The sequence below is a fragment of the Xenopus laevis genome, chromosome 1S, assembly GCF_017654675.1.
Source record: "Xenopus laevis strain J_2021 chromosome 1S, Xenopus_laevis_v10.1, whole genome shotgun sequence".
In the NCBI taxonomy this organism is placed as follows: Eukaryota; Metazoa; Chordata; class Amphibia; order Anura; family Pipidae; genus Xenopus; species Xenopus laevis.
Genome location: NC_054372.1, coordinates 41,828,612 through 41,853,859, shown reverse-complemented (window position 1 = coordinate 41,853,859; position 25,248 = coordinate 41,828,612). Strand labels below are relative to the sequence as shown.

The 25,248-nt window shown below is 40.9% G+C and overlaps 1 protein-coding gene across 5 annotated transcripts in view; it reads left to right on the top strand.

Moving 5' to 3' along the window:
* Window positions 1-25,248, top strand: part of LOC108706643 (rap guanine nucleotide exchange factor 2) — a 211,349-nt gene that overhangs the window by 64,034 nt on the left and 122,067 nt on the right. For all 5 annotated transcript variants that reach the window (XM_018243232.2, XM_041579535.1, XM_041579538.1 and 2 more), the window contains exons 2-3: window positions 9,599-9,669; window positions 16,769-16,825. In XM_018243232.2, coding sequence (XP_018098721.1) covers window positions 9,599-9,669; window positions 16,769-16,825 — 128 coding nt within the window. The remainder of the gene's footprint in view (window positions 1-9,598; window positions 9,670-16,768; window positions 16,826-25,248) is intronic.

Here is a 25,248-nt window from a genome sequence, read left to right as displayed (position 1 = left end):
TCAGGCGATTCCCTAAAGACTACCCACGTCGACCATGTACAGACAAAATTATCCTGAGTTTTGTTGGAATAGGAGAGCAATTCTTCATTGCGCATGATTGAATTTAGTTCCTTTATCCAGTCCCCTACGGGCGGGGTAACACTTTGTTTCCAATATCTGGGGATAACTGATCTTGCCGCCGTTAGGGCGAATGCAACCAATGCCTTCCGCACAATAATGGTTTGTGGAGGAGGTATTGATAAAAGTGCCATCCCAGGGTCAATGGGGAGGTCCATAGCCGTTACTTTAGAGATACATTTTATAATAGCGACCCAATAGGTTCGAATCATAGGACACTCCCACCACATATGCAGCATATCCCCTAAATGTAAATTACACCTCCAACATTTGTTAGAGGAGTTTGGGAACATCTTATGAAGGACCACCGGGCACCGATACCATCGGGACAAAATTTTGTAATTCGTCTCTTGCGCTTTACAGGCTGTTGCCATCGTATGTGTTAGCTTAAAACTTACGTCCCACTCTTTCTCGGTAATGTTGCGTTTGATATCAGCTGCCCATTTCGTAGTGTAACCAGGTAATTGTAACTGTTTCAGATTGCGAATGATATTGTAAATCTGCGAGATGGTATGTTGTGGTGGGGTCTTAGCTAGGCATAGCTCATCAAATGGCGTTGTATCCGTTAATAACTTAACCTTGTCAGAGTGTGTTTGGAACCAATGTACTAACTGGTGATGCATAAATTGAAAGGAGAAAGAGTTCCCTGGCTCACCAACAATATCGTGAAGGGGGGCTATGCCATTGGAACTTCTGACCGAGGTAAATGGCAAAGTGTCTCGCCCATGTTTATGTAAAAACCCCTTACTCAAAGTACCTGGAGGGAAACTAGGATTACCAATCAGCGGGGTCATAGGTCCCGGGTTGCTGGAGATGTCGATCGATCTGGATAATTTATCCGACACAGAGAGCGTAAGTTGTGTAACTAGGGGGAGAAGTTGTCTATTAAGTCTGTCAGATACTTTCAGCCAAGGGAGCGCTGTTATGGGCTGCTTCATCTGGATTTGCTCAAGCTTTACCCATAGTTTACAAGTGGTGTGATGGAAGCAGTCCACTATACGCTGGCAATTGGCCGCCTGGCAGTAAGAATGCAAATCTGGAAGCCCCAAGCCTCCCTTCCTTTTGTGGGTAAATAGAATAGACCTTTTTGATCTCGGCGATTTGTTGTCCCAAACAAATCGTATCAGAACAGTATTAACCTTCTGGATCATCCCTGGGGGCGGTGGATGAGGTATGGTCTGGAAGTAATATAAGTATTTTGGCAAAATAACCATTTTTATTGCGTTGATCCTTCCAAACCATGACAGATGCAACAACCCCCAAGAACTGATATCTTGTTTCAATTGGGCTAACAATGTAGTGTAATTCAATGTTGCCGTCTGGCTCAGATCTGTGGGGATTTGAATGCCTAAGTATTTAAGCGAATGAGACTGCCAGGAAAACGGAAAGTTCTCCTGTATTCGCCTGGCTTCTCCCGGGGTCAGCGAAATATCTAAAGCTTCAGATTTTGTGACATTTACTTTAAAGTTACTGAACTTCCCAAAATTAGCCAATTCCGCAAGTAAGGGCGGAGTGGATAGGAATGGAGATTTAAGAAATATTAAGAGGTCATCTGCGAATGCGGCAGTCTTGACCTCCTGGCCCGCAATCGTGGGCCCCAGTATCAGCTGATTCGATCTAATTGCTTGCAAAAGGTGTTCCATCGCCAGAATGTATAACAATGGAGATAAGGGACACCCCTGACGCGTCCCATTCGCCAAACTAAACGGTTCAGACAGGATCCCGTTAACTCTAATCCTAGCAGTGGGAACAGTATAAAGGGCCATTACCTTAGAGATAAACCGCTCACCCCATCCCACCTGCAGCATTGCCGCTTTAAGGAAGGCCCAACTCACCCTATCGAAGGCCTTCTCCGCATCTAGTGACAATAAGAGCACCGGGATTTTCCCCGTTTGAACAGTCTGTATAAGAGAGAAGACCTTCAAGGTATTATCTCTCGCCTCCCTCCCGGGCACAAAACCCACCTGATCTGGGTGTATCAAATCATTCAACAACGGCTTAATTCTGTTACCCAGCAATTTTGCGTACAATTTGGTATCTACGTTCAACAACGAAATGGGTCTATAGCTGGTACAATTCTTCGGGTCTTTACCCGGTTTTAAAATCAAGGTGATGGTAGCCTCCAAGAATGCCGGGGAAGGAGGCGAGAGATCTGAGATAGAATTATAAGCTGCTAGCATTGCCGGGGCCAAACTCCCACCCAGTGATTTGTATATTCCCACTGAGAAACCATCGGGACCCGGGCTCTTTCCACTCGGAGTTGTGGTAATGGCTGCCTTAAGTTCCTCTGCTGTAAAAGGCTGAGCTAATGCTTCCTGCAGGGACGGGTCGTGATTCGTTGTGCGAGATGAGTGTTTGATATAATCCAACATTTGTGGGGAAATGTTGGATGCGGCGGGGTTATTGATGTTGTATAGTGCCTGATAGTACTGCTTAAAGGTCTCCGCCACCTCCGAGGAGAGGTGAGTGGTCGAGCCATCTGGAGTGTTAATATGAGGAATGTAGGTGGCCAAATGTTTCCTCTTTAACTGTCTAGCTAGTAAACTCCCACATTTACTACCAATCTCATAGAACCGACCCTTACACCGTTCAATGAATTTCTTATATCGCTGTTGAGTGAGGGCTAGTAATTCCTGACGAGCCTTAGTCAACTCACCAAATACCTGTAGGGACAGAGATTGTTTGTGGGATCGTTCCAAGGATTGAATTTTAAGGATTAACTCCTGCATATCCTTAGCCCGTTGCTTCTTAAGTCTCGCTCCGTGTTTAATTAACGAGCCCCGCAACATACACTTCAGAGTTTCCCATTTAGTTAGACACGGGGTAGGGTCTTCTTTATGATCGGAATCAAAATTAGAAATTACCTCTCTTAATTCAGCAAGACAAGGGGCATCATCCAGTAAGGATTCGTTAAGTCGCCAAGACCAAGCACGTATGGGAAGGTCAGGGACATCCAGATCTAAATGGACCGGGTGGTGATCTGAACAAGTCTGAGCCCCGATTTCCGTGTTTCTAACCCAATCCAGGACATGATGGGAGATGAAAAGGTAGTCAATCCGACTATATTGGTTATGTGGAATAGAATAATGGGTATAATCCTTAACGGTCGGGTGTTGAAACCTCCAACTGTCCACTAATTGGTGGGAATGTAGCATAGTTTTAGCTTTTTTCAGTTGGCGGTAGGGGATACTCGATTTCCCAGTGGATACATCTAATAGGGGCTCCAGCGCTATGTTCAGATCACCCCCCACAACCACAACTCCCTCCATCAAATTGGACAGAAATTGAAACGACTTCTCTAAGAATTGGGGCTGATGAACATTCGGAGCGTAACAATTGACTATGGTTATAACAGATTTCTGTATCTCAATTTTTACTGCAAGTATACGCCCCGAATCATCTTTCTTGGTATCAATCAGGTGATGGGTGCAGTTGCGGTGTATAGCTATCGCTGTTCCCTTTGTCCTAGCATCAGGATTGTCACTAAAAAACCAGGTAGTATAGTATTTGTTGGTGAACACAGGCCTATGCCCTTCCTTAAAATGCGTTTCCTGCAAAAGTAGGATATCTGTTTTAGCCTTATGCATTTCGTATAGCAATTGTGACCTTTTCTCTGGAGTGTTCATGCCTCTGCAGTTTAGAGTGGAGATTCTAATATTAGCCATTATCCAAAATTACCAAAAACCAAACTGCAGGGCATGAACTCCTCAGACTCGGGGGATGAGTTAGTTGGAACTGTGTCAAGGGAATCGGGATTTCACATACAAACAATAAACAAAAAACTAAGTACACAACTGTGATCACGGGTCTCATGCCCATGTTTTCCCTAGTGTGGGGAGCAAGGTCGGGCGCCAGTACCATGTCGGACTGGAGAGCACACTAGAGAGGGGTGTGTAAGAGGAAAAGGGGCCTCCAAAGCCGCCAAGTACAAACTGGAATAACATTTTTTTTTTTTGTTTTTTTTTTTTGTTTTGTTTTTCTTTTTTTTTTGTTTTTTTTGTTTTTTTTGTTTTCTAAATAAAAGTTTTTAACTAGAAAAATAGGAAACAGGCATAGCACCGTGGGGGATCGCTACTGAGAAGGCTAACAGGCATCTGAGAGTCACAAATACTCGGGAGCCTGAGGTGCCCCTGCACACGCACTGTCACTCAGGATGATTAAGGATATAGAGAAATGGAGGCAGTCTAAGGCCTCCCGTGCAGACCCACCATCAGGCCACTTGTAGCAATTATAAAAGGCACATATAGTAGGCACATATAGTAGGCACAGACCTAGTAACAGCAGAAGTAACAGGACCCTCTCTCAGATCTAACATACAGAGCATTGAGATAGGCAGATGAAGTTGCAGACAGCAAAACAAAAGGAGAGAAGTGGAGGGAGAAAAGACAGAAACTAACAAGTTAGATATAAAGGCATAAGCATTAATATCTCACGTCTCCCAGATCACGGTGGAAGAGCTGCCATCGATTACTAGTACAGTCACACAGGTATCCCAACGAGGGAGTCGGCCAAGGCACTGGATAGGCAAACAGGAGTCCTGGCCAATATTACAGTCCTGGGTAGAGCTGTAAAGAAGGGTCGATGACTCAGACAAGGTCGGAGGCTCCAAACTTTCAGGGTGGTCTCCTCTGCGGGTCCCAGGCAAGTTGATTCCAATCCGGAACTGAGATCTTGGGTAAGCCGAGCCGTTTCGTGAAATCCTCCAAGTCCGCTGGGAATCGCAGCACCGCCGTACGCCCTCTATCAGATGCAATTAAGGCGAATGGAAAGCCCCACCGGTATTTGATACCCTTGTCTTGCATGGCCTGCAACAACGGGCGAAGCGCTCTCCTTTGCCTTAGCGTGTATTTGGAGAGGTCAGAAAACAACTTGAGCTTGGCACCATCAAAGTCAATTTCACCTTTATCATTCGCCTTCCGCATAATCATCTCCTTCTCCGCATAGAAATGGACCCGGCAAATGACATCCCTTGGATATTTAGCCTCCGGGTTGAAAGGCCGTAGTTCCCGGTGAACACGGTCCATTTCCAGGTGGGTACCGTCTGGCCGACCCAGTAAACTATTGAAAATGTCCTGGACGGAGACACGCAAGTCCTCCGGCCCTGTAGCTTCTGGCAAGCCCTTAATGCGGATATTGTTCCGGCGGCTCCTGTTTTCCTGGTCATCTAGGTGCTGCTGTAACTGGAGCAGTTGCCGTGACTGGGCGTCAATCACTGCTTGCATGGACTCCGCCTTCTTGGAGTGTTCCCCATGTTGATCCTCAAGCCTTGTTACTTTAGCGCCCAAATGTTGGATGTGTTTATTAATAGTCGTAATCTCACCCCGTAAAGATTGTTCCAACTGAGCCATCTGCATGGTAAAATCAGTTTTCGTGGGGAGGTTGCCAATAAGGCTCCTAATGGCTTGCATATCCGCGGAATAAACATCAGGTGTAGGTGGCAGGTGTGATTGTGCCATTACAGCGTCCGCCATTAAGGGTCGCCCACTCGTGTCTTGGTCAATGGCCCCAGTTAGCGACTCAGCCAAAGCATAGGAGCCATGAAGTGGGGGTTGCGACTGGTGAATATTCACTGCCTCAGAGCAGTCGGAGGGTCGGGCCGCGCAGCACTCTGACTGTGAGGCCTGCGACTCTTGGGCCTTGCCCCACTCCCCACCGTCGCCACTGCTCCACTCCAGAGAACCCTCAGCAATATGCGTATGAGGAACAACAGTACTTGCCGTGTGGTGTGTTGGGGAGACTGCACCGTCATCCGGCTGTGGGTTGCGCCGAGGTGTCGTGGAGGTGGAGGTAGAATTGCCGCTTTCCCGGGCCGCCTCCTCATCTAGGCCGGCTTCCCAAGATGGCCGCCGCTGGCGGTCTTTCTGACTGCCATTACCCTCCTTGGCGGTAAAGAAGGATGGTATTCCGCTCTTAGAGGGTGCTTCTTGTCGAGGGGATTTCGCCTTCTGTTTCCCACGTTTAGTCATCTTAATATATCGCAATTATCTCGGCTTTGGAGGCCTCTGTCTCGGGAGCTCTCAACACATGCGACTGCACAGGTACAGCGTCAGGCCACGCCCCCCCCCTTCTGACTGTCTTTTATCTATAGCAAGAGCTGAATGTTGACTGCAGAAAATGGGTCAGGACCTATTTTCCTTTGCTCAGCATTTAGACACCACTCAGACTGATTACCATAGACACAGAACTATTAAGATGGCCATAGATGTAAAGATTTTTAAATGATCCGATCGTCATTGTGAGACCACAATTATCTTGAAACGATCGTACGAATTGTCCATCAACTAAAAGACCATTTCAGGCGATATGGCCAGGAAAACAAAGGGTAGCGGGCTGCTTGTCCCTGCAAACATAGATAGATTGCACAGGGACCGATAAAGATTTTTTTAACCTGGCCGATCAATTTTCTGTCGGCCGAAAAAATCCTAAAATGTGCAATCGTCGAATCCCACTAACTGCACCATAATTTCGAAGAATTGGTCGGACTTTGCTAAAATTGGTCGTTCGGCAAGAGAAATCTTTGCATCTATGGGGACCTTAAGACCCATTTTGAACACACCTTCTTCTGAGAGGGTGAATAGGTCTATGAAACTTTGTGATATAAAATATTGCAGCACTATGGAGAGAGAGAGAGAGAGAGAGAGAGAGAAAAAAACCACGAAAACACCAGGGGTATTTTTGTCCCAATAGGGACCAAAACGTTGTTTTTACATGCAACACAATATATTGCTTTTTTGATGCAAAAAGCCCCCTGGTGCTGGTGTTTTCTTTCTCTACATATGCACTGCTTCTCCGTGCACATAAAGCTCACACTAAGCACAGTATTTTCATCAGTGTTGTGTGTTTCGAGCTCCTTGCAAAAGTAATCATCACCGGCTGCTAAGAATTAAAAGTTCAGTTGGGTTACTGCCCAATGAAGTATTAGCAGGTTCAGAAATAATAAGATGGGATGTCGATATTTGTGAAAATGAGTTTACAAGTGGCCAGTGGGATTAGGCCAGGTCACTTGTTTCCAGGATTCACGATTTGCATTAGCTCATATGTGTTTGGCCAGTTTATGAGCATTTGTGCCATGTGACCACCTCCGTGTGTCATAAAAGTGCATGTTCTGCTATAATTCAACCCTGGGCTGCGAATTTTCCATAGGAACTGGCATATGTGTGAACAGAATTAATTGTGGGTGTTTAAAAGATCATTTGCATGTTAAAACTAGGGATGCGCCGAATCCACTATTTTGGATTCATCTGAACCCCCAAATCCACAAAGGATTCGGGCTAATACCAATCCAAATCCTAATTTACATATGCAAATTAGGGGCGGGAAGGGGAAAACGCTTTTTACTTTCTTGTTTTGTGACAAAAAGTCACACGATTTCTCTCTCCACCCCTTATTTGCAGAAGATTCGGTTCGGCCGGACAGAAGGATTCGGCTGAATCCTGCTGAAAAAGGCCAAATCCTGGCCGAATCCCGAACCGAATCCTGGATTCTGTGCATCCCTAGTTAAAACAGAGGAAAAAACATGATTAGAATATGCTATGCTATATTACATTCCTTGACAATTTTTTGAAAAATACAAGAGTCAGAAAATCAATTATGGCTTTCTGTAAAAACTGGTTAGAAGGACATGTTTCGATTAAGGAGTTTTTCTATTGCTTCAAGTCCTACACTTGCTTTATGTGGTTACTAGACTGGCATGAAATAATCACAATGAGGCACCGAATCAGACCTGCCTCATCACACCAGTATTATTTGTCATCAGGGAATTCCTGCCCTTGCAACCAAGACTTAAGGTGGCCATACACGGGCTGATAAAAGCTGCCGACAGACCAAGTCGGCAGCTTATTGGCCCGTGTATGGGGGCCCCCGACGGGCTTCCCCAATCGAGATCTGGCCTCGATCGGATGGGACTAAAAATCCCATCGGATCGCGGCCGCATCTGTTCGTTGATGCGGTCCCGCGATCCGACCGACCATTCCCATTCATTAGGATCCGATCGTTGGGCCCTAGGGCCCACGATCGGATCAGCCCGATATTGCCAACCTCAAGGTGGGCAAATCGGAGAGAGATCCGCTCGTTTGGCGACATCGCCAAACAAGCGGATCTCTCCGTGTATGGCCGCCTTTAGTCTTCTTGACTTTGAGTGCTTGACATTCCCTTTGGCTCTACACCAGAGCTGAGCAGCCACAGAAAAATAGTAACATTATTCTATTCTAACTGCTTTCTCCTCCAGAGGAACTTATTTTCTTTAACGTCAGATAAGACTGCAATCTATCAAGCAGACGTATAGCAACTGGCTCAATGTGTGGATTTGTCTCCTTTCTGTATCTTCCCTTCTTTCTGGGATGAATGCCTAATGATTAGTGGCTAAAATATTCCTATCCATCTGGAATGGCATCGTACACATATCTTGCTAGATTTTTATGTTGTACACCATTTCATCTTCACTGTGATAGTCCACATTGAAACAGTGTGTTTTTCTTCTATTTATGCTCCCACAATCCATGGCATCTCTGTATAATTTTGCAATTAATTTAATAAAAGTATGTTGGCAGAACACACATTTACTTTGCTATAACTGTAGCGTGAGCTGCTGAAAGGAATCCAATTATTGCAAGTAATTGATATAGGAGAATACAAATGCTGTGCCTATTTGTGCATAAGACCATTATAAGCAGGTAATGCACTTTCATGTGATTCCTGTGAATCAGCAGCCAATCTGTTTTCCTGTGGTTTGACCATCCAAACGACATGTATGACCAAATTGCACAAAAATGTGCCCATGTGGAACACAAGGCACTTACAGTAATAATAATGACGATGATAATATTCATCAAAAGAGAACAGTGTCGATCAAAATGTCATTCCTCTTCAACAAGAGCTTTCCCTTTTATTTCAGTGGGAGAAGCCCTGTTTATCAGCTGCAAACCTTATGTATACACACAAGTGTGTGCCAAGTGAAAAAGTAGTAGTTGTTGGTGGGAAGAGTATTCCAGCTGCCATGGTTCTGCCTGAAAGGACCACAGCAATTCAAATGCCATGTGTTACATGCTCCTTCTGGGTTTTAGAGGCAAAATATATCACTTTTCAAAACACACAGACCCAGTAAATACAGTGTATGTTGAATACGGTGCTGCCTATTGTTTCAATTAATTATGTTTTCTTTATAATATGTGTTGGTGAGTCATAATTGCTTATGTGGGCGCACTTTAGTCCCTTTCTCATAGGAAAATGAAACCAAATCTCCCCCATGAGTAATAATGTGAGAATAATGTAATTTCCCAAGCTGCTTTTGGAAACAATTCTACTGTTTTTGAGAAAAGGGGCCATTTTCAAGATGACATTGTGAGGCATGAAATGTAACCTTTGTTAAATGAGAAGCATGCTGTGTTTCAAGCCTTTTGACTGAAGCTAAGGCAACGTTATGATCTGTTGTGACGGGTAAATGTTTTCTTTCTAAAGAACATTATTTCTGTTTACTTGCCAGGATCTGGAGATTGTTTATTCGTATCTTCATGGCATGGAAGCATTGTCTAACCTTCGGGAGCATCAGCTGAGGTAAGGCGCACACACAATTTATAAGTGTGAGAATTAGAACTCCTGGGCAATTTATGGAGGATATTTGCCCCATTGTTTAAAAACGTTGGACATAGAGTGAAGCAGAAATCATACTTTCAAGAATTCAGTAATATATGAATAATGTGATAATGTTCTTATATTATAGGGCAGAATAGGTGGACGGTGGGGGATCTAGCCCCTATCCGCTCCCCACGTAGACAGGCAGAATTGGGCACTGGGGAATGGGGCTGGTTACAAGGAAAAGGTTACTTACCTGGGATAATTTTTACGTCTAGTGTAACTATGCATGCTTATGTGCATGCACACCTAACAATTAGTAGTATTTGCCTAACGTTTCCCTCACCTACCACCTTTTTGCTTATCTTTTATGTATGTTTTTTAAGGCAATGGTAGCACAGTAGCACAGTAGCATGGAGCAGTGAGTCTGTACTAACGTTTTTTTCTGGTTTGCTGTGTGGGCATTGCCCAGTGTTTTTGATTATTGGTTTTAAATGATAATATTAAATGTGAAGTTTTATACGCTATTCTAGCTATTTATTAATATTGGACCTCATTGATCCGCCTAAACTGGTTTGCACAAGGGAGGGGAGAGGAGGTGACCACAAGTCAAGACATCTCTAATCCCCATGCCTTTATTTTTTCTCCTTTTTTTCTGTAGATATATTCAAACCTGCTGGCTACGTAATTACTGTTAGTTACTGACTGTAGCTCTAATTCCCCTTATTTAATGTTCTTATATTACCAGATATATAACATATACACGTTTGGGATTCAATATCCGGAAAACTGTAATCCAGAAAGCTCCAAATTACAGAAATTACAGAAAGGTTGTCTCCTATAGACTCCATTTTATGCAAATAATCCAAATATTTGAAAATGTATTCCCTTTTTCTCTGTAATATTAAAACAGTAGCTTGTACTTGATCCAAACTAAGATTTAATTAACCCTTACCTGATTCAAACCCAGCCTATTGGATTTTAATTTAATTTTTAAATTCTTTTCTAGTAGACTTAAGGTATGAAGATCCAAATTACAGATAGATCCGTTATCTGGAAAATTCCAAACCCCCAAGCATTCTACATAACAGGTCCCATACCTGTATATGCAAGCAAAAGTATTTTTAGGGGTTCCATCATGCAGTTTATGCCAACAGGAATATGTAGTGAGTGGAAAACCTGTAGCTGTGATTTAGGCACTGTAGAAACATGGTGCCTGCAATAGACTATGTTAAATTCTACCTGGTAAGGTTCTGTGTTCTTAAAACTCAAGATTCAAATTCAAAAGGATTGCATTCCGTAGTAGTAAAACCACGTTTATTTCACTTATGGTATAGTAAGAGCAACATTTGGACCTTGTTGGTTTTTTGTTGACAAAGTATAATTTGAAACACTGAAAGATTCTTTATATATCCGTATATAACATTGCCCTCTACTGTTCATCCCATGATTTTGCATTTTAATCTTAAAAATCCATATCACATGGTTCCACCAATAATCATAGCACATCCCTTTAAATAAACTTAAATAGTTTATAGTGAAAAACAGCCTACTTGGTTCTAGTGCTCCAAATGCACTTGTAGACTCTTTTGGTGGCTGCTAAAGGATAAAGAAAACAATTACATTTTAAATTCATTTAAAACCAACCAGGGCTATACTATATATACATATAGTATATTCGTATAGTATATTAGTTGGTTTAAATCATATACTTTATTCATATCCTTGTCAGAACTCTTATCATGAAAATGTGTCCCACTGTACTTAGATTTCTAAAGCATTAAGCATTATACGAACCTCTACAGAGAGGTTACCTACCTGTCAGCCAACTAAATGGAAATTTACGTAATTCTTGTATCGTAATATATACAAGTGTGCAGAGAAGCTATGTACTTAATAAACCTAATTAACATACTTAAGTGTCAGATTTAAAGGGCTAGCCAGGAAGTGTTGTTGAAGTATTCTCCTGAAATGTCTACTAACCTTTAGAAAGATTAGTTCTAAACTGTATGAACCTTTCCCAAATGATCAAGTAATCAAATCCAAAAGACATAATAAACTGTTTTTCTATTTAGATTAGATGTGTGTGTCTATCTATCTATCTATCTATCTATCTATCTATCTATCTATCTATCTATCAATTTATGCGTAGAATGAGGGATACATTAAAATGTTTGAAGAAACATAACATTCAAAGGGCACACAGAAGTTTTTCAGAAAAACAGGAAAAAGCTTATAATCTAGGAAATCCACCCAATGAAATGCTTTCAGTGGGTGCAAGTGGGAAGGAATTGCAAGTGTAAAATTGGGGTTTGCCTGTAGATAGATAGAACACAGACTGCCCACTTTATTGACTGACTTGGTGTGTATGCTTTTTTTCTGCAATGAAACTGAAAAGAACAGATAAGGATTAGGTTTGGAATGACAAAAATTACATGTAATCATTGAGTGTAATAAAAAGCAAAGTCTGTGGGTTGTGTGAGCAATTTTGCAGGTTCTATATTTTTTTAGTTCATGGAACAGGCTTTAGCACATAATCGAGCTGTGTTTTAGTAGCTTAAGACACAAAATGTTTCAATGTCCTTAATATATTGATAATGGGTTGAGTGCAGAGGACCTCTTGTATTTGTCTATGTGAATTTTGTGGTCATAACCTCATTGTACGCAGCTTAATTTTTTAAAAATAAGTGGTGAGCACAACTTTCCCTTATTTGTTACCATTGGTTTTTAGCCATTAGAAAGAAGGCTAAATACAACATAATACAGCCTTTTGCATTACTGCTGCTAAATCATAGGGTATATTGCTTTTGTTACGTGCTTTATTCATTCCATTCTCCTATCGGGTATAGTAACCTAGTTAAAGTTTGGCCAGCACAATTAAACTCTCACAGATCCATTGGAGACAGGAACAAAGTCATCAGAAAGGCCAGCTGCCCAGTTTCATGAGTCCGAAAATATCTGGAGTTTACTGTTTGGCTGCTCTGATCTTGTAAAATTATCCTTTTGGATTGGTTTAATTAGTAGGGGATATTACTAAGTTGGAAAACTGATTGAAGGCTCCACTAGTAATGACTTAGAGCTTTTTCTTCAGGGTTGAACGAATTGCTTTCATAGTAGTAGCATTTTGATTGTATCTCCGAACCTTTTTTGGCTCATAACAATGGCTGCGGTTGTAAAGAAGTTAGGGATAAAGATGCATCTTTGTTTTATTGACAGTGATTTGTTCTTTCCTGGAATTAAACTATGGCCCTTGTGAACTTCTATTTTACTCATTCAGAAACAGAAGCATCTGCTGCATGCAGATATTATTTGTAGGTGCTCACATGTATTTCAGAAAACTGTTTATTGATTCTCTGTTTTCGTGCCTACATGGCAGGAGTTTACATTTCTGCTTGGTAATTTCTATTTTGGTCTTAATTGTTTTCATGTAGTTCTCTGCAGGAGATTTGTGGGTGCTATAACTCAACAAGTCCTAAGGGGACTGCCAAGACAATACATGCTAAATCACTGGCCAAACACTGTGTTTTCAGATGGAAAAGTAACATTGAATTATCCTGAATGGATAAGCGCAATTGATTAAATGTTTAGGAGCTGCTGAAAGGATTTTCCGTGTGTTCTTTGAAATTCAAATTCTTTTCAAGTAGATAAGAGTGGGTTTGGGATGAAAGTAATATTGGAATGGGTTGAATATGACCAGAGAAATGATAGATCACCATTTTGTATATAGAGCATATTCCGCGAAGTGGGGTTGTTGTGCAAGTCATTGTTGTATTCAGAATGGATCGTAAATTTAATGGGTGGTGGTGGTATCTGCCAATGACACAGCCAACCTTTCACAAAGTCTGAAAAGATATTGGATGAGTACTTACATTTTATTTACCTTTTATTGTTACAGTATATGTATGTACCCAGTTATCAGTCTTTTATCCATCTATACATGCAGTTTTTTTTTTTTTTTTTACATTAACATAATACCATTAATATTATATTTTGTAGCCCTGTAGGCAAGACTCTACAACTCACTTTCCATAATGAATGAGAAAAACATCTATTTACAATAGTGTTTTAAGCACTAAAGTTGCTATAAAGTGTTCCCCTCCATTCATAGCTCCCTATTTACTTATAGCAAGGATGTTTAATATTTTATTTGCAGGTGCTGGACAGATAAAATTCTTCATATTGTACTATAATAATGCTACTGTGCCTTTAAAAAATGGCTACAATTTTTAGGACAATTCACATTTTTAATTGGGTTGAAAGCTTTTGTGGGCAGGGCCCTTTCATCCTTTTTGGATTTTATAACCTTCCTTGTTACGTTAAGACTCCTGTTTTCTGCTGTTGTTGTTATTATAATAATTCTTGTAAAGCACAGTAAATTGTTGGTGCTATGTAAATAAATAATGATGATTAATTAAGATGAGAGGCCACAGGAAATATGCATGAGGATTAGTATATTCGGGGAGATTAGTCGCCAGGCGAGAAATCTCCTCTTCTTCGCGGCAACGAATTTCCCTAATCTGCCTTCCAGGCTAAAATGTAAATCGGGGCAGGCACACATAGTGCTTCGTTTTCCCAAGTAGCCCATAATTGCCTCACGAGGAAATTTCGGGCGACTTCGGAAAACAAAGCGCTCCGTGTGCCTGTCCCCAGTTGATTTACATTTTAGCCAGGGGAAGGAGGATCAGAGACATTAGTCGCAGAGAAGAAGAGGAGCTTTGTCGCCAGGTGACTAATCTCCCAGAATCTGCCCATGTGGCCAGACCCTAAAGCACTTTTATTTTTGGTGAGTCATAGGGGCAAATTCACTAAAGGGCGAATTTTCCCAGTGACCACTTCGCCACACTCCGTGCCAATTCGCCAGGTGCAAATTCGCTATCGTTACTTCGGCTGGACGAGCATTTCATAGCGAATTTTACTAGTGTTCATTTCTGCCTAGCGAAACGTTGCTAGCACTCTTGCGCTTAGGTTTATATGAATAGGGCTGCTACCTAAAAGTCGTATGGCCATCTTTATTAGTAATGTTGGTGCAAAGGCTTGAGGTGGCCACTTTTTCAAACACGTCCAATGAGCCATAATAAAGACAAAAGAGATCCTCCAATGTCCTAGACATGAGCCCACCCTTAAACAAATGTGGCATGTCACTCAAATTAATTTTAAAAAATTGATCACACATAAATCTTTAATAGTTTATTAGACTTTTTTGAAGGCAATCCCGCTTTAAAAAAAGAAAAGTCGCCAGCGTTTTTTTACAACTTAAATGCATTTCCGGCATACAGGATATGATGTCACTGACATAAGATTGATGAAGATGTTGCTTCGGTTTATCAATTCACCTGTTCTGAGGTGGTGAAGTATTCGCCTGGCGATAGAGTCGAACAAATGCTAGCGACTGTCTCATTCGCCAGCGAATTGTCCTCTACGCCTGTCCCTGCGGATGGGATTTCTGACGATTTGATGCTAGGGTCGGCCACTTCGCCCCTTTAGTTAATCTGCCCCCAGAGTAGTAGGTTACAAGAGCCAGTGGGTGCTTTACCTGCTAGGATACAGTTACTAGTGTTGTACACCTATTAGGAGTAATGCTCTGAAAGTGTGGCCCACAGCTGAGCAACATTACAGCTCAATGATTCCAAGATACCTGGGCAGGTTTGTGTCATCCTATTGAGACATGCAATAAACAAATATTACATGAGCCTATTTCCTTCCTCTGACTCACGTTGTCTGACTAGTTGGGTCTGGAGTATGTGTGTCACTTAATTTATTCTTCTTTGTTAAGATTGATTAGCAGTAGCAAATATCCCTTTTATTTAGATACCATAGAATGTATGCTGCCTGTAAGAGTCTCAATTATATAAGTACTCTTGGTCCACTAATACATGTCCCTGAACTGCTAAGCTACTACTGGATCTCTTATCTTATATTGTTAAAAATGCTTCCCCCCCCCCCTTCATTCTTGATTCCCTCTCACATTTGATGTGCAAAGTCTTTACCAAAGAGTAGGTGTTTTGCAAAAAATCACAAAGATTCTGAGTTCTGTATACTACCTCCCAGCTCCCACTTCATTCCTGATACCCTGTCACATTTGATGTGCAGAGTCTTTACCAAAGAGTAGGTTGTTTGCAAAAAATCACAAATATTCAGTTCTCCTTTATATTACCTCCCAGCTCCTACTACATGTAAAAAGGGGCTGTTTCCAGAAGTGTCGCTAGAGGGGGGCGGGCCCTGGTGCGTGACGCGCAGCCGGGCCCCGCCCCCCTCCGTACAGCCGCATTTGTCAGTGGTGCACGGGCTGCCAGGGGGCCCTGAGGGGGTGCGGGCCCTGGCCAGCTTGCACCCCCTGCTCCCCCGGTAGTTCTGCCACTGGCTGTTTCACATTTTGATAAATATATAACATTTTAAAATCAAAATGACATAAAAATGTAAAGTTTAAAGCAACCCAGAGAAACAACAGATCATTTATTTTAATTAATAGTTGTTTTTTTTTCATAAAATGGTATGCAAGTCTTCCAGAATTAATTTTATCTGTTGTACAGTGGCTATAACTACCCAGCATTGCCATGGAGATCCTTTTCCTAAGCAGTCTGGAGCTGCAGCACAATGTTAGTATGTCAGATGGAGAATAACATAGCATGCTGCCTGTGTTGCTCTATGTAATGAGGGTGCTGGCACTGGGCAACATTCACTCTTTCTGGTCATAAGAATAAGCATTAACCCGTGGGCCTGGTAGATATTCAGTATATACAGTGGCTGCATATGTATACACTTGTGTCCATTCCCTTAGACTTGGCTGTTATTGACATGTTTTATATATGACACCCATTGTTAATACCTGCAGAAATGGTATGCCAATCAATTCTGTAAATGCCCAAGGAAAGAAAAATGTTTTTTGAGGCTCTTTATGATAATCAGCCGTCAATGCGACAACAAAAGGAATTTGCATTTAGTTTCAACTAATTTGCATTTGCTTTTCAGATTTTCCCACTGGAAAAAATATTTTGTAACTTGGATTTACCTGTGAAGATGCAATGTCTTGGTTGTATATTTGCAGCTCATTTGATCTTGCTCTGTCTTTCCCTTTTTGCAGACTGATGTGTGAAACTGTCCGTTACGAAAGGCACGAAGCTAATGAAGTCTTGTATTAGTAAGTGTTATTTTCTCTTCTTAATTGACATTTTGATCTCTCTGTTGCATATGATGGACTGTCTGTTGTTAATGAAACTGTCATTCTTAATATGGAATGGGTGTTCCATTTGTTATAAACTCAAAGCACTTGTGTCTTACATATGTGTCTCCTTAGCACTGAAGATGCGAGCCTCGACTGAACACAAAATGTGCTGCATTTTACAGCATACTGACATGAATCCTAGATTTAGGAAAATTGTCACTTCACAGGTTATATTTTTAAAGGGATTCTGTCATGATTTTTATGATATAGTTTTTATTTCCACATTACACTGTTTACACTGCAAATAATTCACTCTACAATATAAAATTCCATTCCTGAACCAGCAAGTGTATTTTTTTTAGTTGTAATATTGGTGTGTAGGCAGCCATCTCAGGTCATTTTGCCTGGTCATGTGCTTTCAGAAAGAGCCAGCACTTTAGGATGGAACTGCTTTCTGTCAGGCTGTTGTTTCTCCTACTCAATGTAACTGAATGTGACGCAGTGGGACCTGGATTTTACTATTGAGTGCTGTTCTTAGATCTACCAGAGAGCTGTTATCTTATGTGAGGGTGCTGTTATCTGGTTACCTTCCCATTGTTCTGTTGTTAGGCTGCTGGGGGGGGGGGGGTAGAGGGTTGATAATACTCCAACTTGCAGTAAAGAGTGACTGAAGTTTCAGAGCACAAGTCACATGACTGGGGGCAGCTGGGAAACTGACAATATGTCTAGCCCCATGTCCGATTTAAAAATCAAATATAGAAAAATCTGTTTGCTCTTTTGAAAAATGGATTTCAGTGCAGAATTCTGCTGGAGCAGTGCTATTAACAGATGCATTTTGAAAAAACCATGTTTTCCCATGACAGTATCCCTTTAAAGAAACAGACAGTTTAATAGATTTCTGCTGTATATGCCTGCAAATCAATCTTCATGTGATTTTATTGGTGAATGCTCTAATTTGCTAGTCTGAATATATAACATACAAGCTGAGAAAAGAATTTCTGGATTTGTAAAATGTATTGCGAAGTCTAAATAATAGAATATTTTCTAGTGAGTTTCCATCTGAAGTCACACATATTCTAGTACAACTCATGGGTGGACACTGTATGTAATATGGCAAGAAATAAACAGAAAGGTTGGAATTTGCCCTAAGCATGTTGTTACTAATCTTTCGACCCATATTCTCCACTCTCTAAATTAATATTCTGTCATGTATCTCCTTGCTGTGGCAGAGCATGAATGGAAGGAATATTGAATAGTAGGAATAAGAGTGACAACATTGAAATGGTGATCAGGGAAAGTCTTTTTGTGCTGTAAAATAAAGTATTGATTTCCTTTCTTTCAGCCTTTTCTATTTAGTGTGTGGGAAATGAAGCAGGTGATCATTGGCCTGTAGGCATGGACTGTGTATAAAAATAGTAGTATTCTCATGTTTCATTTTAAAGGGCATGTAAAGGCAAAAAAATAAAATCCCATTTTTTATTTCTTTTATGAAAAAGAAACCTATCTCCAATATACTTTAATTAAAAAATGTGTACTGTTTTTATAAGAAACCTGACTGTATGCAGTGAAATTCTCCCTTCATTTACTGCTGTGGATAGGAATTGTCAGATGGTCCCTAACTGCTGAGCAGGGAAACAATCATACTTATGAACAGCAGGGGGAGCCCCCGCCTTACTTCCCAGCCATGCAGAACTCAAGCAGCTTTGTTTATGACAATCCCTAAGCAGCCCAGACCACACTGAGCATGTGCACAGTCTTAGTCTTGCAAAGATGTTTAACAAAGTTACAAGATGGTGACCCCCTGTAGCCAAATTTGAAAGCATAAATTATTTGTTTGATTAGGCTTCTGGTGCAGTAAGTTCATGTTTATATTTAGTATACAAAATACAGCATTTCTAGCCTTATTCTATTTTAGACTTTACACGCCCTTTAAGGCTTCCACACAGAGGGGCAAATTTACTAAAGGGCGAAGTGACTAACACGGGTAAAAATTCTCCAGCGTGACATCATTTCGGTACTTCAGCGATTTACTAATGGTCGCTGGCGTAACTTCGCTAGCGAAGGAGATAGACTCTAGCTGTACTTCGCTCCCTAACGTCACGTCGAATGGCGAATGGACGTAACTATGCAAATTCACTAAGATGCAGATTTTACTGAAAATTACCTCTTGCTCCAGACTTGCCTTTGCCACCTCAGACCAGGCGAAGTGCAATAGAGTAGATAGGAGTTCCTCAAAAAATAGTTGAAAAGTCCCAAAAAACGCTTCTTTTCCTTTTTCAGGGTGATAGGCTGCAAAAGAGCGTAACTTTTTTTTGGGGTATCCAGCTTCCCCCCTACATTTCCTAACATATGGCACATAATCTATACACTGGGCTCATGTGTAGGGCAATATAATAACTCTATTTTATGAAGGTTTCCCGGGCTTGTGTAATGTAATGTATTTTCTGCAACATATACGTCCATTAAACTTTAACTTCCCGCTGTATGCAAATTAGCCAACGCTAGTGCAACTTCGATTCGATTGGCACAGTAACGCTAACGCAACTTCGCCAGCGTTCGGCGCCCTGGACTCAACTTCTGATTTTAGTCAATTAGAGGTGTCCTGGCAAATCTACACCTGGCGAAGTGTTGCGATGTGAGCGAAGCCATCGCTGGCGAATTTTCGGAGGTTTGTGAATTTGCCCCAGAGAGTTTGGTCCTACCCTGTCCAGTCAGTTACTCTGTGAGCTGAGCTGTTTTTAGGTGCCATCAGTTAGAGATGATTGTCCTGTATCATGCACATAGGGAGGTGCCGCTGCACAGGAGCTATAGGTAGGTAGAGGCAGAACCACAATTAGACACCACTAACCATTTCTATTAGTGTTTCCTAAATTACAGTCTCTCACGTGATGTTGAAGTCACCTTCCATCAACACTGACATCCAAACAGTCATGGGCATTCCTACTGTATATAAATAACTGGGCCCCACAAAGTCACTTTTGCTCAATGTGCCCTCCACAGTATGCTTGTCTACAGGCACATGTAATTAGTTCATAATTAGTAACCACTCTGCAAGATTTGCAGCGCACATGATACAGATATGCAACCAGTTACTTGATGCTCCTGTTTTGACTCTTTGACTCTCTGTCTCTGAGTACCAATTTCATGAAGTATGTTTTCTAAGACCGATGCTGCACAATTTTTAATCCTTAACCGGGTGCCATTTTACTTGAAGTGGCAATATAGAGAATAAATCTCCAAATGGGGTTGTGGCGCATCGGTGGAGATTAAAATCTTATTATATTGGGACTGGAACCCAACATTTGCTGGCTACTTTGTTATAAAAACAATAACGGCTCTTAAAGGAGAAGGAAAGCTACGGAGGCATTTTATTGCCAATAGATTAGCTGCAATAGTGCAAGCTAGAATGATATATTTATTCTGTATAATGTTTTACCATACCTGAGTAAAAAGTTCTTGAAACTCTCTGTTTGTTTAGGATAGGAGCTGCAGTATTAACATGGTGTGACATCACTTCCTGCCTGAGTCTCTCTCTGCTCTGGGCTCAGATTACAGTAGAGAAGGGAGGGGGCGGGGGAAGAGGAGCAAACTGAGCATGCTCTTGCCCAGGGCAATGAGGTTTAAGCTGAAGGCAGGAAGTCTGATACAGAAGCCCATGTGTACACAATAGAAGGAAAGAAATGCAGTGTTTCTTTTGACAGGGGACTCAGAGCAGCACTACTTTTGGGGTTTACTGGTATATTTTGATGGACCTTTCTGAAAAGGCTTACTTAGTTTTAACCTTTCCTTCTCCTTTAAGGCAAATGTTTTTTACTCCGTCAAAATAAAAATTAGGCCAAATGTTTAGATATGCCTGAAATAAGTTGAACCTGTATTTCACCAAAGGGGCTTCTAGATGGTTGATAACATGCAAAACAGTAGGATGTTTTGCTTGTCTATAAGTCAGCAGTAAAGCATATAGTAAAAACCTAAACTAAATCTTCTTACATTTAAGGGCAATGGTGCAAGAGGCAATTTTAACTGTTTCCATAGCAATTAAGAACTTTGTTGACTTTGCTTTACGTATATAGTAATCGCCTACAAGTATGTGGCCCCACCCCTACTTTACATATATAGTAATCGCCTACAAGTATATGGCCCCACCCCTGCTTTACGTATATAGTAATCGCCTACAAGTATGTGGCCCCACTCCTGCTTTACGTATATAGTAGTCGCCTACAAGTATGTGGCCCCACCCCTGCTTTACGTATATAGTAATCGCCTACAAGTATGTGGCCCAACCCCTGCTTTACGTATATAGTAATCGCCTACAAGTATTTGGCCCCACCCCTGTTTTACGTATTTAGTAATCGACTACAAGTATGTGGCCCCATCATATTTCATTTTTGTCATTCGTGTCCTGATAAACCAGTTAAGTCATATGTTGTGAAGACTGTGTGTGTCTTTAAACCTATGGATTGTTGGGATAGTTATTGTTGGTTATTGGGGGTAGAGGGTACATCTCAGGCTCATGGCTTGTAACAGTGCAAATTGTTGTTATACTGCTTCTGACCATTTTGCACATTTTTCACATTGCAAATGCTCTTAATTTTTAACATGACCTTAAAATTATCTAAATAAGTTTAGATGAGCAATCAACATGCTGAAATCAACTCAGATCCCCCAGGCCTCAGGCACTATTCTATCTGTGTATAAAGAGTAGGATAATGAATCTGGCCCTTATGTTTCCAATTTTGTCCAAGTTCACCCCCATTTTTTTGGCTTGTTTTGATAAGGAGTAAGGATGTTAAGTACCTTTGGAAACATTGCTAGTAAACGGCACTTTTGACATGTGTTGAATTTTTTTTAGTAAACTATAGTTTGATTTAAGAGGAAATATAGTTGTAAGTCCTTATAAAATTGTAATAAAAATCAATTCCTGAACATTAGAAACATTTCAGTACAATGGTACTGTTAATAACATCTTAACATTGGAAAAACTTGGGAAGATATTTTTTACATACATGGAAAACTCACGTTTACTTCATGCTTTGATAACTCTCTAATGCATGGGAGTGCTATTATTACTGAGATAATGAGAAGAATTATACCATGTCCCCATCAGCATTATTTTCAAATAAAGCAATAGATCAATATTGATTGATGGAATCAAAAAACCTGTAGGGCTATGGCGTCTTTTTAATCTTGTGGTTATTTTCAAATTAAAATATTGTCAGTCTCTGTAAATAAATATTTGTAGCCTTTATAATTTAAGCAAGGCCAGCAAGGTTTTGGAGGCTTTTCTGGGATCTAATGAGTTAACAGAGAATCCGATGACTCTTGACAGGTTGGATGATTGGATAGCATGTCTCCATATGGTATAATAAGGCTTTCCTTCAGATAGAGTGTGATTTATAGCTGATAGAGTAATGTTGCTATGATTATGATGATTATAGGCAATAAATCTCACAAAACAGCCTTAGGACTGCACTAGGTAATCTGTGTCGGCACAAACATTTAGAGACCATTTAAAAATGGGTCTCTTTAAATCATTTGTGATTGCGGTGAGTTCTGCTAATGTGATTTCTGGGTATGACACATTTGAAATTATCCTGGGCCCACATTGCTGTCACAACACGACTGCTGTTTCACAAATATGCAAGCAAAAAGGCTAAACAAAGAACACAAAACCCACGTTTATATGACAAATTACAAAAAAAAAATTGACAGCAAGTGAGCTCGTTATTTTAATTCCCAAAATTTGAGCAACGTTTGCCAGGTGTTCCTGAGATAGCACTTCATGGTCCACAGTAATAGTGCTTTATTCATTCATTTTTCTGGGCACCTCTATTTTGTTTTCTGCTAATATTTATAGATATTTTGATTTGAAGATGTTTGCACTCATAATCTTTGTTTATACTATATTCAGGCCCGTAATAAGCACCTGGCAGTCTGTTGCACCTGTAACATTTTACACTATGGACATATTGATGTTGTATATTAAACCCACTCTTAAGGCTGCAGTATCTCGGTGATCTCCCCGACTCTTCCTAGAACAATATTCTTTTGATCTTTGTAAAGCTGCAAGGCAACGTTTTATTATTACCTGATACCGAGCGCAAATACTGGTGGGAACATTCCACTCCTGGCTTCACTTCCATCGAAATTCAGCAAAAATCCAGCTTTTGCAGGGACTTGTAAATGAGATACAGTGTTAATAATTTTTCTTAAGCTATTTGGCCCCCAGCCTACCAAAAGCCTGTTATCACCACTACACTGCTAGTTATCTGATGAAGCCTCTAGGAGTCCTGTTTTTGTAGAGTTTATGGATCTCAATGAAGATTCAAACCGACCTCTTACATTTTGTTTTTACATTTTTCAGGGGACCAGAAAAAAGGGTGTAAAATGCAGGAAAATATGAAATCAGGGAAATATGCTAATATATTAGGGATGCACCGAATCCAGGATTCGGTTCGGGATTCGACCAAGATTCAGCCTTTTGCAGCAGGATTCAGATTCGGCTGAACCAAATACAAATCCTAATTTGCATATGCAAATTAGGGGCGAGGAGGGAGATCACGTGACTTTTTGTCACTAAACAAGGAAGTACAAAATGTTTTCCCCTTCCCACCCTAATTTGCATATGCAAATTAAGATTATTTCGGTATTTGGACCAATTTTTCGCGAAGGATTCATGGGTTCGGCTGAATCAAAAATAGTGGATTCGGTGTATCCCTATAATATATAGGTGGGACCACAAAACAACAATGTAAAATGAGGGAAAACTTAAAATCAGGTGATCTAAAATTGAGGTTCTACTGTTGTAGCAATCTTAATGAATTTTGGTTAGTGTTTATTGAAATTCTGCACTTTTGATGTGGTTGTCTGAAGCACATCATGATTACTAACCATTAATGATTATTTTTAAGCTTTCAAATGCATCTTTTTTATGCATACAAGCAGACTTGTGACTGCCCTACGGGTAAAATTTTTATTACTATATTACAAGTCATGTATTATGATTTTATGTACAGGATTGGGATGTCTTATCCATAAATCTGTTATCCAGCAAGCTCTGAATTACAGGATGACTCTCATACAGTATATTTTAAGCAAATCATTGTAATTTTTAAAAAAATCATAAAACATCATAAAACAGTAATAGGTGACAGTAACTAAGCTGCATGAATCCATGTGTGGCAAAACAATCCTATTGGGTAAATGGTGGTGGGGGGGTGAGACTGGGGTTTTCTAGATAAGGGAATTTTTCATAATTTGTATCACCATAAACATAATCGGGTAAAAATGTTATTCCCAACCAAAGATGTGGGCTAAAAGCACGCATTCCGGTTGGGGATTAGTCGTGGTTTTTTTTTAAAAAATTCCCTCCTCCAGCGCTACGCTACCAGCACCGGGAGGGAGCTCCCGGTGTGAGCAGCCATGTCCGGTCACTCGTATGTGCATAATGAAAATGTGCCCGAATTGCTCGTTATGTGTATGCACGTGACGTCACATGCACGTTATGCCCATGCGAGTGACACAACATGGCTGCTCACACCAGGAGCTCCCTCCCGGTGCGGGTAGCGTAGTGCTGGCAGGGGGCATTTTTTAAAAAAAAAACTACACTGTTATCCCCAACCGGAATGCAGCCTCTATTGGCCCGCAACTTTGGTTGGGGATAACATTTTTACCCAACAGGTGCCCTTTAAAGGAGAAGAAAGGCTAAAATTAAGTAAGCTTTATCAGAAAGATCTATATAAATACACAAGTAAACCTTCAAAGTAATGCTGCTCTGAGTCCTCTGTCAAAAGAAACACCACATTTCTTTCCTTCTGTTGTGTACACATGGACTGTATCAGACTTCCTGTTTTCAGCATAAACCTCCAGGGCTTGGGCGTGAGCATGCTCGGTTTGCTGCCCTCTCCCCCACCCTGCTATAATCTGAGCCCAGAGCTATGAGTGAGCACAAAGAGACAGGAAGTGATGTCACACCAAACTAATATGGCAGCTGTTATCCTAAAAAAACATAGAGAGCATCTAGAGCTGTACTCGGGTATGGTAAAGCATTCTGCAGAATAAATATAATGTTATAGCTTGCACTATTGTGGTTAATCTTTTGGCAATAAACTGCTTTTGGTAACTTTCCTTCTCCTTTAAAGGAGAACTAAACCCCCCTAGTAACAGGTTTTTTTAGGGGTGCTTTTCTGTCTAATACACAGTGTGAGGAGGGAGGGTTTTTTATTTGTAGTGTGTGTCCCTCACCTTAAATATCAAATATGTGAATTTTTAACATCAGCCTAGTGAAGAAAAACACAACTGTATTTTAAAGAGGCTAAAAAAAAGCATAGTGTGCAAATAAAGTAGTTTCTCAAAATGGTACCAAACTTCTCTGGAGACAGCTGGAAGGTCAGCAGTTTCAT